Raw genomic sequence first — 15,225 nt, 5'->3', positions numbered from 1 at the left:
CTATATAAATTCAGAAATTGTGTTTATATAGTGAATTAAATTAAACATGACAGATCTTACTAATTATAGTAACAAATTGTGTTTATATTATGAATTACCTTTTGATTTCTTACTAATTATAGTTGTTCAATTGTTTTTATATTTTGGATTATTTTACCCAACCCAGTTGATTTAAAATTTTAACTATTACAAAATAAATCATCTGTTGTTTATAAAGTAATTATATATATATATATATAAGAGGCATGCGTGGTGTAATTCTAAAATGAGTTTTAAATAGATTTTCATGTCAATATCATCCTATGCGCATGAACTCATTGAGCTTACAGGTTACAGTCCTTAAGATCTTAATAAAATGTACAGATCAAAGCTGACTATTATGCTGATCCAGATGAATACTGGCTAGCTCAATCAATCATAAGAACAACTAGTATCTAACTCAAAACAATAACCATTATGGAGTGTCACTGCTATTTTTTCAAATTTACTCCAACAACCAAACTCATACCCATCACAAACACTGAGTAACTCCATAACATTCAGCACAAAGAATTAAATCCTATAAAAATTAAGTCTTTCTTGCTCAACAAAAAAAATAGTCAGACCGATCCTAACTAGAACTAGCAGGCTACATTTCATTTAGTAATTCAATCCTCATCAGCCTAACACAGAAAGTACATCTGAAATATACATTGGCATGCTACACAAGTTTTGTCAAACCAGACCAAAAACAGACCTCAACCAGAACCTGAGAGGTGGCCGTGGTGGTGCCTCGGTATGGGGACGAAGATGACCCACGAACAGACCCACGAGTAGCTCACCGACCTACCAAACCGACCCACGAACTGCACGTCCAACAGCTCACAGACCCACCAAACAGACCCACGAACCGACCCACGAACAGCTCACCGACCCACGAACAGTGACCAACCCATCCGCCTGGCCCACGAGCCTGACCCAGACGAAGCCCACCAGGGACGAGCCTGACCCAAACGAATCTCTGGCTTGACCCAAACCAACTCACCAACGAAATGAGGTGAAGCTGCGATCCCTCTTCTGTACCCAAACGAAATCTTCGGCCCCAGCTTTGTCCGTTCGCTCGCGAGAATCTTCTCTCCCACACAAAAGCGGGAAATCACGAAATTAATGTCCTTTTCTTTCTTCAATTTTCGTATTCCTTCGATTTCGTTTTTTTTTTTTTAATATTATCGACTGACGTGGCATGACGCCACGTCAGCTGACTGCACAGCGTCTGCATGCGACGATTGTGCATAGAAGAACTGAGAGAAAAAAGATCAAGCCGACTACTCTCTCGTTCCTCCCCCAGTTCGGCTACTCTTTCTCCAATAGCACAACAACGACAACCTCCCGTCTATGAGGAATAATTTCAGAAAGTCATCCAAAATACTAAAACAAAAAAATAATTCCGGAAAGTCATCCATGAAAACAACTTCACATCTATGAGGAATACCGCAAATTGAGACCTCTTAACACATTTGCTGTCATTTTTAAAGTTCGGTCAAGAATAGACCTCAAAGATGATGCTATTTCTAAGCCAACCGAATCCAACACTCTAAATTGCAGATCATCCAACTTGGCAACACCTTCTCTTATATCTCGAGTAACATGATCATCTGGTGTATTATACACAAGAGCCTCCTTCCTCGGAATTAAACTAGCATTTCACCACAAAAACAAAGATTTATAACATAGAAGATAGATCTGTCTACAGGAACTTTCTACGAGGTTTGGCTAAAGGGGATTAAACTTTGGATACGACGAATGTGGCTAGGGTAGATGGGAGAAGAAAATATAAGGGCTTTGTACAGGAAATGGAGAAGGCGTCTTGACGTTTCAGAGATTGAGAAGAGAAGAGAAGGGGATACTACGGGACATGGTTCAGTTGATTGGAGAAGAAGAGAATGGGAGGTTCGACTACCGGGGGGAAATCGGAGAGAAGGCATGGAACTCATAGATCAATCCCACACCAAAATGCCAAATGCAACGTCTTTGTTTTGCCAGGTCACGTTTCGTTCGCAAGGGGTGCTCCAAAACACTTGCATTCAAACTTTTCCTTGCTAAAATGCATTTAAGACTTCATTTAAACCTTTGAGCACATATAGCACCAATTGTTTTTTTTTAGTTCTTAATATATATTTCATATCTAACGAGTCCATTGTCCAATTATATAGAAACAAGCAATCCAATTGAGAATTTAAAAAAAAATGGAGCGAAGCATTTCCAATAAATCAAACATCTTCAGCTAATTGCTGCAATCCTATACTTTTTGTTTAAACAACTCTTCTTCCACTTTTTGAGAGCACTTTGGGGTTTATTTTTCTGGCATGAAGTAATTTCTGTTAACGTATGTTGTTCAAGAATGCATAGAAATTAAAATTAGATGCATTAAAATTGTTTGAGTTCACATTGGAATAAATGATTCGAAGCAAATCCAACTAATCAAGTGCCTTATCAACCGCTTTTTTAGCTGTCAATTATGAGACCAAACAAATTATTTAATACGATTCCTCGGACTTTTTTTATGTTTTGCATTGCGTTTAGTCTTTTGGAATAATGATAGCTACCTCACCCTCCCATGTCCTGCTTTCTTTCTTTCTTTCGGTGAGGAAATTATCTTGACGAGGAATAGCGAAAACATCAGGCAAGCTAGCCATTACAGAGACAAAAAGCGCAGAGAGAGAGAGAGAGTGCATAATGTTGTTTGACAATTTGTTCTGTTCTGCACCGTAATGCATTATAAAATAGTTGTGATTACAGAGACAAGAATTGTAACACATTCTTTTGGAGTTGTGGCTGAGGAGTATAAATATTAAGGGTACCATTCACTTGGTCTGAAGGCAAGATGCTGGTGAGGGGCCACGAAAGAACTGGGTTTTTTTTTTTTTTTTTTTTTTTACTCTTTTCCAATGACGACAAACAGTTTTCATGCTACCATTATTACCATGTGAACTCTTATGACTTGATTAGGAAAACATACTGATTTCCATGAACAATACTATACTCGTCCAAACAAACAGAGCAAATGTACAAAATCAACAGGCTATCTTCCAAAAGCATGGCGTCATCATTGGATGTGAAAGAGGTTAGACCATTGGTCCCTCTCCTCATTACTCAACCAGAAAAATGGAGCACAGTTTAAGCCCCTAGTCTTTTGGTGATGCTGGAACTGGTATAATGGGGGCTGGCTCATGCCCACAGGAAGTTCTAGTTCAAAATGCAGATGTTCAATGTTCAAGTCGCGGGTGAGCTTAGATGTTGAGAAAAATTATGAATAGTAATAAAAAATAAAAAATAAAAAGTGATAATAAAGTAATAAATGATAATAAAAAATAGATAAAAAGTAATGAATAGTATTAAAAATAGATAAAAAATAATAATAAAATAATAAATAATAGTGAGAAGTGTTAAAGAATACTCTAAATATCCACATGCAGCTATCCGAATGCAGCTAGTACAAATATACCGCTTTCTGGGCAGTGTGATGAAGGACGCATTCACAATCTCTTTCCACGGGCACCGCACACCTATTAATTAATGACAAACTGGGATGAGATCAGTAACTTGCATTGGATACGTAGTACTTCACACCAAATCAACAGTTGGGGCGGCGAATCTGAGTCAATCTCGCCAACTTCTCTTAAAAAACAGAGCATTGCCTTTGTACTAACTAACAAGATGATAGTCTAGCCAATCTTGATGCAGTTGACAAGCAACCAAGAACAATGAATACACAACTTCCTCTTTCCTCTTCGCAATGATTATATAGGAGAATTCCTTTTTTTCAGCTTCCTATTCAAAATAGCAAAAGAAAAGCTTTGAAAGACACTTCACCTTTTCTTTCCCTTACCACATGTATCTTGCTTTCCCGTCCATGTACACTTCACCTCCCACCCAAACAAAGACACGAGATCCATAGCCGAGAGCTTATTACAAACTAATACTACATTTCAAAATTTTGCTTTATTTTTCTACCTCATAATGGAGTTACTAGAGGAATGAAAAACAAAATATTGAAAGTTACAAGCAACAAAACGTGCAACCCCTTGTTGATTGCACTCGTTCGCCAGCTGCAGAAGGTGACAAATCTTAGACTGTCCGCTGCACCACTTGCATGCGTCGTGTTCACTGCCTGCTTTGTTGTGTTGGTTACCTTCTTACTGTACACAAATTTAAATACAGCTTGCTCAGAACACAACGCAAGTTTCCTTAAAAATAATGCTCTTAATAACTGCAGGGGTAACAGCAAAATGCTGCCTAAAAGTTGCATGTTACACGTAGAAGAGAGGAGCAATAAACTATAAAAAGCCCGCTTTTCTCACCTTCCAGGAAATATACAGCTCCCGTGACCTACAAAAAAATTCCCCACAAGGGAGGAAATCAAAAGATTAGATTCATCCATGGAGGACATAGAAACAGGAGATGTACAAACAATGTGGAGCCCTTTTGCCTAAGGGAATCTTTAGTAGATACAAGGCAACATTGTATGCTTATATAATGGAAGTTTGCTTGCAGGGATGTCGTAAGAAAGCATTCTCCTGAAGGAATGCAACCTTGACCAGGACAAAATTTCTAGAATCTTTTGGAGTGGCAGGGCATTATGAGATCCACAGAGGAACCAATTTCCAAAAGGGAAATCATACTTCCAATTAGGAAATGCAAATTACCAGCCCTTTCTGTCCACATTCCAATCACATAAGAGACAGTGTGCTGCCAGGTGGGGAGCCACACATCTTTTCACTCTCTGAAGTCATCAAAGTGATGACTTGTGACCCGTGAGAGTATGAGTTCTCCGTGACTGAAGCCGCAGAGCGTGTGTTTTCAGTTTTACTTGACCCCAGTGGAATCGAATTAGCCTTGAAAGCAACCAAAACTAGAGTTTTTTCGACTCTTTTCACTAAACAAAGCCATGAGACGCAATTTAGCACAAATGACACCAGGGAACAGAAGAAACAGCTAGTTCTCTCATTGGGTCTTTTCCCAGCCAAATTGTAGCAGCAAATCCAGAGGTATACATAGAACTAGTTGCTCACTTGCATTGAATTGAAAGACTAAAATCTCAAACACCCAAGTTCTTTAAAATTCATAATATAATTAAAAACTTACTTGGATCACTGGTGGTGATCGTGGCCACACCCTTGAAGTCGCAAGAACCAGCAGACCTCCCTTCCTTCTGGTAATAGCTATCAAACGCATAAGAAGCGTGGCTCTTCACGGTGTTAGGCTGGTAACAACTCTCCCCTGGCTGAACCTCCGAGCAATTAGCCCGCCCCGGACCACATGCCCAATCCAACGCAGCCTGCAACGTCTTCGAGTCCACCCCATCCATGGCCACACAGTACGTCTGATTCGTCGTGTCGTTGGCCAGAAAAGTCCCACTTCCCGAGACGTGAAGCAAGTACACCGCCGTCGAATTTCCATAAAACAACCCCCAATTAGCCTCCGATACCGGCGGGGACCTCAGGTCCTCGTTGAACAACTCGTATATATACACACTGGACGTCATCTCCGGGTGCAAAGGGGTTCCGCTACGGTCAAGAATATGCTTGATCAGGTTGGAATTATACGTATCCGCATTGTCAATTGTGGCATAAGGCTCTTTCGAATCGCCCTTTGAAGGCCAACCAGTCTCGGTGACAAGGACCGGAACGTCAGTGACGTTGAGGTTCTTCATCGAGAAATAGGCCGCATCAATCATGGCATCGAGTACGTTGGTATAGTGGAGCAAAGTGTTTGGATCGACCATTTCTTTCGAGGGTGTCAAGGGCTTAAACAAAGAATTGTCCAAGGGAACCACACCTTTGTTTTGCATAAATACGTAGTAAGGATAAAGGTTCATCATTAAAGGGGATCCAGTTCTCGAAAGGAACTGAAGCAACGGAAGTACAACAGAACTCAAGCTTTGATTAAAGAAAGCTTGAGAAGGGGGAAAAGGATCGAGAACTATCGAGGCGGCATGTGGAGTCGAAATCTTGATCTGGGTGTGAAGGTTTGCTGCGACTAAAGCGCTATAGAGGGACTCAATGGCTGGGAGAAGAAGAGGAGCTGAGGAGGGCACAGTGGTTAAGACCTCGTCGCCGACGGCAATGGCGGAGATGAGGGTTTCCGGGTAGAAACCGACGACATTTCGGCCGACCCAAGCTGCGGCAGTGGAATTGGAGGAGCCAATGGCGAGGAGCTGGTTGTTGGGGACGCTGATGGTGACGCGGATCTTGGTGCGAGCCAGAGCCTTGAGGAGGTCGGGGTCGGCATCGTAGAGGCGGATGTGAGTAATCTTTTGGACTTGGAGGAAAGAGATTAAAGCTGAGGGTGATAGTAGACTTGAAACATCGGTACCAATGTTCACACCCACGAAGGGTTCGGTGTCTTCCTTCTGCTGCTGCTTGATTTGCGCCAGTCCCAGTGGTAGTACCGACGGCGATTTAGCTGCAAACAGAGAACATAAAGAATTGAAGATAAATGAGCAAAATTGGTGGTTCTCGGTTTTGCTTTATTTACCTTGTGAGACTGAGGAAAGTACATTGAATAAGGACAAAAGGGTGAGAAGGAGAGTGAGCTTAGAGGCTGCCATTATCGAAGATGGGCTCGAGCTTAACTTCCTCACCCTCTGCTTCTGGTTCAGCTACAGATCCTTGCATTATCTTCCAAGATTTCTCCTTTCTTTTCCTTTTTGGATTCTTTTATTTGTGGCTTTGTCTCGTGGGGTTGCGGGAATTTGATGTCTAGGTTCGGGTCTGACAGAGTCGAGAGATCTACTGTGTCAAAAGGAAAGAGAAGACATTAACCAAAGTAGCCCGTGTGGTTTGGGGTTTCTGTACTTTAATTTTTTTTTTTTTTTTTAATAAAAGAAATGGTGTGGTTTTGGGGTTTCTGTACTTTGTTTTTAAGGAATTCACTGAAATAACCTTGTGATATTTGAACCGACAGCCACAGAGAAGGGAAAAATTCAAATGAACTTGGGTCAGGAAAGGTCATTTTAATATTTTATTTAGCTCCTCTTATTAATTTAGGGAGAAATAAATGTTCATATTTGTCATGAGGTAACATCACTGATTTTAATTTTAAAAATGATAAATATAAAAAGTCCCAATATAGTTGAAAACAACTGTTTTCTTGGACTTTATTATTTCCAACAACACTAAATAATGTGTCATAATTTAAATAATTTTCATTTATGTAATTAACTTATAAAATTATTTAACATATATGAGAGTTAAATTAACTGGTGTGATAAAAATGATTAAGTTCATTTTAAAAACAACTCATTTCATTTATTTATTATAATTTTTTTAAATTCTTATATAAAATATAATAATAATATTAAAAAGTAATATTTTTTTAATAACACGCGGTTGTTTGTTTGTGAACCTTTATATGGTTTTTGAATTTATACAGCCTGGCTTTTGCAGATAGAGGTTTCTGTAGCCATCTTGATCGTGTGCTTTACTGTGGTTTGGACATTATGCTAAATTAACTTTCCTTTTGAAGGGTGGAAAAGGCGTCTCTCGTACTCTTTTTTAACTCTTGAGCGGTCAAGGAAAATATATAATTACAGTCGCTAAACAATCACTACCACTCAACATTAGCCATTTTGATAATTAGAGGAAACAATGGTCAAGGAAAAAGATGGCTAACTTGATGCTAAGCACAGCTCATTATGATTGCAGATTAGCAGTGGACCTGTGGCTGTAGGGCAATAAATTTGAAAAGCGAAGCTGCTTAGTCCATGGCTGTTCATTTTTAATATATATGTAACTTTGCTCAAAGTAAACTTTACTCAAGTGGGCCATTGGTGCTTTCTCCCCACTTTTTTTTTTTTTTTCCTGCAACAATACAGCAAACTCCAAGCCTCAGTGCCATCACGCAAAGGTGTAAATTACAGCACATCTGTGAGAGAGATTTGAAGTAAGTATACAGACACAGTACCCCAAAATCTGTTACCTGCAGTCATGAATCAGCAATAGCACAAGGAAATCTGGAATAAGAAAATCTTTGATTTGAGGACAGTTTTTGGGCAAAGGAACAATAATCAATCATTGATCTTTCTTAATAAGTTAGTAGTTAAAAGATATATAGGAGTAGTTATGGTTGCTCGGAAGAATTTAGATAGTGCATGTCAGCCAAAAGTAAAAAGACAGGACCGAGGAATGAGATCCCGGAATCCATGGATAAAACTCCTTCCTCTAATGAGAATGAGAAAGGTAGGTGCATGGCTGGTATGAATGGAATGTGTAAGATAGGCAGTTCAACAAACACTAGGCTGCTCAACTGCAAGACCCAAGAAATGCACATGCGTATTTTGTCGTTTAAACAAAGAGAAGAAAGATCATGTCTTTTAGCATCTGAAATTGTTTTCTTGTCATCTCATTAAATCTATTTTATAGTAAAAATAATTTTACAATATGACAAATTACATCAAATTTAAATTATTTTTATATAATTTTTTTATGACTATAGTATTTTTCAAATAAAATAAAATTGACGTGTGTATTGAGAGCTGATCATTAGGAGACGCTTAGTGTAATTTCTCATTTTGATTTTTGAGTTATATTTCGAAGTTTGAAACCATCTCCTTCTCTACTTTTTTTTTTTTTTTAATGTTTTTGAATAAAAAAAAAGTACGGGTTTTGTTTGGTTAAGAACTTAAGCAAAAAGAAATATACTTTTGTAAAAAGGGCGGAGATGATGAGGAACTTAAAATGGGAATCTTAAGATGGTAAGTTATACCGTGAGTTAAAAGAAATTAAAAATTAAAAAGAAAAACACGAGCGAGTTGACCCACCATTAGTGGCAGCTTCCCTTTGTTAACACCGTTGCAAACTTTTAGAGATTTGACAAGGCACCGGATCCTATGATACTCTTTATAGATTTCCCTTTTCCAATACAATCATAAGGTCCATTAAAATATAAAATAAATAAATAAATAAGTGAAAAAAAATTATAATAAAATTAAAATGGAACCTCAAAATCATTTTTAAAAAGAATAAAATTTATTATTAAAAAATTAATTTTTTACATAAATTTTATATTTACTTTTTTTTTTTAAATTATGAAACACCAAAATATCATTTTTCCTATTTATTACAAGCCAAAATACATCCAAGCTAAAATTGGGCTGGTCCAAGGGCATATAAATAAATAACTGTTGGTTTTGTTGGGTTGGGCCCGCTTGAAACGGGAATAATACTCATGACGCCAAACCATCACAGGCATGCATTAAAAATAAAAAATGGAAAAACCGGTTTGGATTGGAATTTCTTTTAGAGAACAACTTTTAACAGGTGGTTCCTATACTCTCATTTTAACGGAAGCCAATAGATGATAGCCACGTAGGAAAACTATTCACACCTTATGTGCGGCGCTACAAGGGAATACTCGCTGGATTCTTTTCTTTTTTCCCTTCTTTTTTTCCCTCCGGTTTCCCCCGGCCCCGATAAACTTTCCCAATCTTTTTATTTCTTACCGGTTTTTGCAGCCATACCCGACGACGTGGTTTGAGGTGAGCTTCTTCTTCCCTTCTGCATTTTATCTTTCCGACGGTTTTCACTTTCCCTTTTTGCACATTCCAAAAATCATTCCACCAAAATCTTTGCCATATCACGTTTCGGTAGTTTGAATCTCTTTTGTTTTTTTTTTTATTCTCTCTTCATTATTTTATCCCCGTCCATCACTTAGATCACTTTCTCTATCCATATCCCTCCACGTCGAGCCACAACCCAGCCACCCACAGTGCTAGCTTCCTCCACGTCGTCGGGTACATGACTACCAATATCTGCCAACAATAAAAATCCCAGAGCATGAAAAGGAGTCTGGCTCCACATTTGCTGCAGGAAGAAGCAGGGTAGACGCGGTGGCTAGACGGCATCGTTGAACCTCACTGCAGTTGCTGGTGGCGGCTACATGATCCGAAACTAGGAGAACAAGCTGCTCTGTTTCTTATCATCAAAACAGAGGTGTAAAACCTCTTGCAAGTGGTGGCTGGGTAATGGTGATCTGCTAGATGTTTTGCAGCGAACTGGTGGTTCATGCTTGATGGTCTCCGTGTGAGCTAGGGCGGCTGCTGAGGGAGTTTATGTGAAGCTGAAAGATGAGGTGCACGGCTGGACTACAGACAAAAAAACTTAGCTGCTACCATTCGTTGTGTCCGTAACCAACGAGCCACTGCTTGATAATGGAGCGTTGAGCGGCTTGAACGTGAAGGAGGTAGCAGAAAACAACGTCGGGCTATGATTTTGGTGGTTACGTCGCTTGGGGGCTGAGCATTCGATGGGTAGTTGCCTTGCGTCTGAGATGGGTTGGGGAGGAAGAAGAGATTGAGTTTGGAGAATACTGAGTTCGAGCGGGAAGAGAGGGAGATAGCAGAGTTTTTTTTTTTTTTCGATGGATGAGATAGTAGAGTTGATCCCCTGTGCTATGCATCGAATGTGGTTTCTTATAGAACCCTTGCGTGGCAGTTTCTTATTCATTTCTAATAATAACTCGTTATAGGAGACACCGGCCCAAAGCGTTTCTGTTTTTTTTAAGCTAACAAAAGAGAAGCCCAAGCTCTTGGCCAACATTAGAGTACTGTCAGTGAGCTGTCAGCTCGGCATAGTTTATTCAGTGTGACAACCATTGCTGCTTTTAAAACCAGCACATGACTATCGACTGCACCTTTGAATCTTTCATCCATTAAATACACTGTATTGGCAACATTTTTTTTTTTGGTAAGCTTTGAAACTTCTGGATCAATCGTTATATATAGTATTGACAGTTAAATGGTTTGTGTATTGCTCTAATAGTTGCTTTTGTGTATTTGAATAGCAAGTTTTATTGAGAAGTCTTTAGTTGGATAGTGTTGGAGACCACATAAACAAATATTTTCCCCTCCTTAAATGCTTTGTACTGGCTTCCTTTACAATTTCTTTCTTCCGTAATTATTGTCCATGCTTTTCGGTACGTATCTTATGGCTGTTGAAAAAATATATCATTCGGAAGAATATAATCATTGTTAAAAAAAGGCAATTAAAAAATCTATTAAAATAATATAAACGTTAGAAAATTAATATATACTTTTTTAATAATAAATAAATATTTTAATTACTGTTATAATTAAAATAAATAAAAATACAAAAATTAATATTTTAATATAATAGTGATAGAATTAAAGAATTTGTTATTTTGTATTATTAAAAATAGTTAGCTAAATTTGAAAAAGTGAATTTCTTAATTTAAATTTGTCTAAAAAATAGCTAGGCAACTACTTGTACTCTTAGGGATGATAATATATAATACAATTTTTTAACTTAACACGACACGAAATTAGCAAGTTTGAATTTGATGTTAACGAATTCAAGTAAAAACGAATTGATCTATTAAGACACAATTCATTGACAGATCACTAACGGGTTAACTCGCTTAAGTTGTTAAATTTTTTTATTCATAATTACAATTATATCATTTTTAACCTAAAAACAAAAATAACCTAACCATATTTCGTATTTTCTAACTCTCTCTCTCAATTCTCAGCTGAGTTAGTTTTCATGAGTCACGACCGCCTCTCGCACTTCATCTGAATTGTAATTTTGATGTTTTTATTATTTGAATCGTAATTTTAGACTTATATAATTAATTTTATATTTTTAAGAGATATTATAATTTTAAATTTTATGTAAAATTATGTTAATTAAGTCAAATAAATTATTTTAATCAATTCAACTTATTTACATAAACAAAAAATACATAATAGATTAAAACGAATTGTGTAGTAGCAACCCATTATTTTAATGAGTCTTATTAGAATTTGAAAATTTGACTCATTAAGCTTAACGAATCATTTTCTAATGAACCTATATCATATAATATTCATAACACGAATACGATCTGTTAATACGATTTACTACTCCTAATCCAACATTCGAGCCTGCCGGTTGTTTCATATGTTCTGGATTTGTTTACCCTGTTCCACGAAGGAGCAAGATGTTCAAGAAGTTGACAATAAACTTGCAAAAATTCCAAATTACACGGACTGCATAATCCAAGTCCCACTCATTGACTAATACTCCCACACCATCTATTTTCTATAAAACAAGAAAGCAAAATTCCTTCCCCCTAAGGAACTCTTGACACATAATAGAAAACGAAAAAGAATACCACCAACGTAAAAATTGGGGGAAAAAAAAGAAAAAAGCAAGCTATCTTAATCTCATTGGCACATTTAATTTATGTGCAATTTTGCCGGGCTGCAAACAGCAACGTCATCTAGCTTCCCCTAAAAGTACCGTATGCCGTCAAAATGAACTGCAATCTCGGACTCTCACCTGAAATGAATTTTAACACCTTATATTAAAGATTTTCCTCATTTCCTATCACCGGAGGGCGTTCACAAATGCCATTAAGGATTCGGCATCCCTCTTCTCGGAAGGATACTTTATCGGCCGACAAGTGCCTTTAGGGAAGCAAAGTATTGTAGGGAAGCTTCCTAGTTGCAGTTCTCGCTTTGCATACTCCTTGTGCTCACCGTCTGCCCTGAACTTTCCCACCTTCACCCCCGTCCCTTTCATTTTCTCAGCCAATTCAATGTACGAGGCTTCCATTGCCTATTCAAAATTGAAACAAATTCCGTTCAAGCAATCATTCAGAAAACACGGGTAACAGAATTCAGAAATGTATGTATCAATAGTTACCTGGCAGAAGGTGCACCATGGTGCATAGAGCACAACAATCCATGTTTCTTTTCGGTTCTCCAATCTTGCCAAATTCTCTATCCCGGTCCTGCCCAAAGTAACTAGATTCTGGTTGTTGAAAATGTCAGGAACAGTGGCAGTTCCATTTGCTTGGGCTGCCGCATTTCCATTACCATTCAGGTGAGCAGTGTTTTCCTCCTTGATATTTCCTTTGTGGAGGCCGCACTCCTTGGCCTTGGCATCCTCCCACCACCATCTTCCCTCCCTCTCATGCTGCCCTGGTAAGACCGGCCTTGTGCAAGGCTCACAACCAATTGAGATATATCCTTGTGAATGCAATGAATTTACAGGCACATTCATGGTGCGGAGGAAGTTCCATATGTCTTCGCCCTGGACATTTGAAACTGGGTTCCACTTCACCAGGCTGCCAATCCCACCATCTATTCCTTCAAAAACTGGGTCCACCTGGACAACAGGAATCTCAGACCTAGTACCTGGAGATTGATCTTTCCTTTGGCCAGTGATCCAAGCACGAAGCCCCTTAAGGGCCCTCCTCAAAGGTCTCACCTTTCTTATACGGCAGCACTCCTGGTGTCCATCTTCATAAAAAGAAAATAACCCCTTGTTCCTTACTAATGCCTGAACTTCAACAGCATCAGGGAACATGTATTCAATGCGGATGCCATAATGCTTCTCCACTGTGTCAAAAAATCGATAGGTTTCTGGATTTAGCCTCCCGGTATCCAGGCTGAAGACCCTAAATGGTCGACCAGTTAAATGTGCGAACTCAATCAGAGCAACGTCTTCAGCACCACTGCAGAAAAATATGTATTTGTTACTAAGCATATTGCCTCGGTAGATAACAACACTAACAGCTTTGCAAAAAGTTTGCAATTCAGAAATTATACCCAGAAAATGGTCTTATAAATACAATGGATTCTGGATACAGGTCTAAATAACAAGGGCAAGCCATCAAATTGGCAAATGGTATGGTACAATCTCTATAGTTTTCAACATGGAGGCAACAGCAAACTTTCATTAGCCAATTTTATAATTATTATTTCCTTTTTACTAGATCCCCATTTTCTTATCGGCCTTTTACTAGTTCCACATAAATTTTTCAGGGAGAGTTAAAAAAAACTCTTGGAGCACTTTGCCATAAAACTCAACAGTACATTTCTTAGAATTTTACCCAGAATTTTGGATGAAATAGTTTTGTTCCACTCGGTATCAAGTCAGTGATATACAATAAACTAATGAAAGTTTCAGAAGAAATATCTATATTTTATCTGCAAAAATCGTTACTAGTATTTTAAAATCTATCGTTGAGATCCAGAGGATACTAATCGTTGTATACAGATTCTCAAAACAGGGGATAATTGCTAAGCTAGTAGCTCATTTGAAATCTTACATTCAACCTCAAAATTATGCATCAAATAAATATTCGTTATACTTTGGCTTATTCAGCAATACATTCAAATTCAACTGGATATAGTAATCAAACAATGCAACTGTAAACCATAAACCGGTACATAAATAAAATGAATTTGGTCCCAAGAAGTGAATAAAGAGATAGACTACCTAAAAGCAATTGCAATGTCGTTGCCAAACTTCTCTAGGGCCTTATCGATGACTTCAAGAGGGGAGGCACATTCAAGCTCTTTAGCCAATTGATCATAGTCCTCCACCTGTACTTTCTCCACCACTTCTACAACTTCTGCACAATTCAAATATAAATTTAACGCAATCGAACGAATCGGAGATTTCCATTCAAATCATCATCAGGATTACTTTAATCCTGAAATAATCAATGACAGGGCACAAACTTACCGGGGGTAACGATAGTTGCCGCAAGAGGGACAATCGAACCGTTCCGTTTAGGCTCGACGTTGACCGGCTTGACCGAGCAATTTCTTCGAGAAGAATTCACACCTTGGGATAGAACATGAGGCCGGTTCCAGTCCGATAGCCGAAGCGAACTGATTGGTGGAGCTGAAAACCCAAACACACATCATCGTCATCATTATCAGAACAACATAATAAGCAAGAAAAAAACACCGTTCGATTGAGAAGAAAACGGAGGGAAAGAATAAGATTCTGGTACTAAAGATGCAACAAATTTCGTTTAACAAAATCTAAGGGGCTAGAAAATTCAGGAATTTTGAAGTAGAATAAAATGAAATTACATTTACCGCTAAGTTCAGACGAAGAAGTGGAAAATGGAAAGGTAGAACTAGAAATCGAGGTGGAAGGAGAGGAAGAAGAAGCAACATAGAGCGCCATTGGAGAAATGGTTCTGAACTCGTCTCTCCAATCTAATAAATTAGAAGTTTTCTTCAGTCTCTTGTTCCGATTGTTTCAGACCAGTCGCCTAAAATAAGATAAAAAGAACACCGTTATCAGGTTCATTGAACCTGGACGATATTCTGTACCGCTAGCAAGCCTCTGTCGCCTTGCTACGCGGGCGACTCTCATTGGGTGAAATCCCGATCGCGTCGCTCTCTCTGTGCACGGTCGATTTCGCGGATCCTTCTGGGTCCCT

General features: G+C 38.4%; 2 protein-coding genes across 3 annotated transcripts; both read right to left on the bottom strand.

Annotated features, from left to right (window-relative positions):
• Positions 1-3,635: 3,635 nt before the first annotated feature.
• On the bottom strand, positions 3,636-6,816 carry LOC122276589 (glucan endo-1,3-beta-glucosidase 1). Its single transcript, XM_043086421.1, has 4 exons — positions 6,517-6,816; positions 5,125-6,444; positions 4,341-4,368; positions 3,636-4,178 (listed from the first exon to the last, which is right to left on the bottom strand). The coding sequence occupies exons 1-4, from the start codon at positions 6,587-6,589 to the stop codon at positions 3,995-3,997; spliced, it is 1,605 nt and encodes a 534-aa protein (XP_042942355.1). The 5' UTR covers positions 6,590-6,816; the 3' UTR covers positions 3,636-3,994.
• A 5,130-nt stretch (positions 6,817-11,946) lies between these two features.
• On the bottom strand, positions 11,947-15,061 carry LOC122276700 (5'-adenylylsulfate reductase 3, chloroplastic-like). Of its 2 annotated transcripts, none has more exons than XM_043086596.1 (5): positions 14,870-15,061; positions 14,514-14,675; positions 14,265-14,400; positions 12,684-13,497; positions 11,947-12,596 (listed from the first exon to the last, which is right to left on the bottom strand). In XM_043086596.1, exons 1-5 carry the CDS (start codon positions 14,964-14,966, stop codon positions 12,366-12,368), a joined length of 1,440 nt encoding a protein of 479 aa, XP_042942530.1. In that variant the 5' UTR covers positions 14,967-15,061; the 3' UTR covers positions 11,947-12,365. The 2 variants fall into 2 exon arrangements, with proteins under 2 accessions (XP_042942530.1, XP_042942531.1); XM_043086597.1 differs by having other exon boundaries at positions 14,876-15,057.
• Between the last annotated feature and the right edge of the window lie 164 nt (positions 15,062-15,225).

Source organism: Carya illinoinensis, chromosome 9, assembly GCF_018687715.1.
Source record: "Carya illinoinensis cultivar Pawnee chromosome 9, C.illinoinensisPawnee_v1, whole genome shotgun sequence".
Classification (NCBI taxonomy): domain Eukaryota; kingdom Viridiplantae; phylum Streptophyta; class Magnoliopsida; order Fagales; family Juglandaceae; genus Carya; species Carya illinoinensis.
This window is presented reverse-complemented; position numbering and strand designations above follow the sequence as displayed.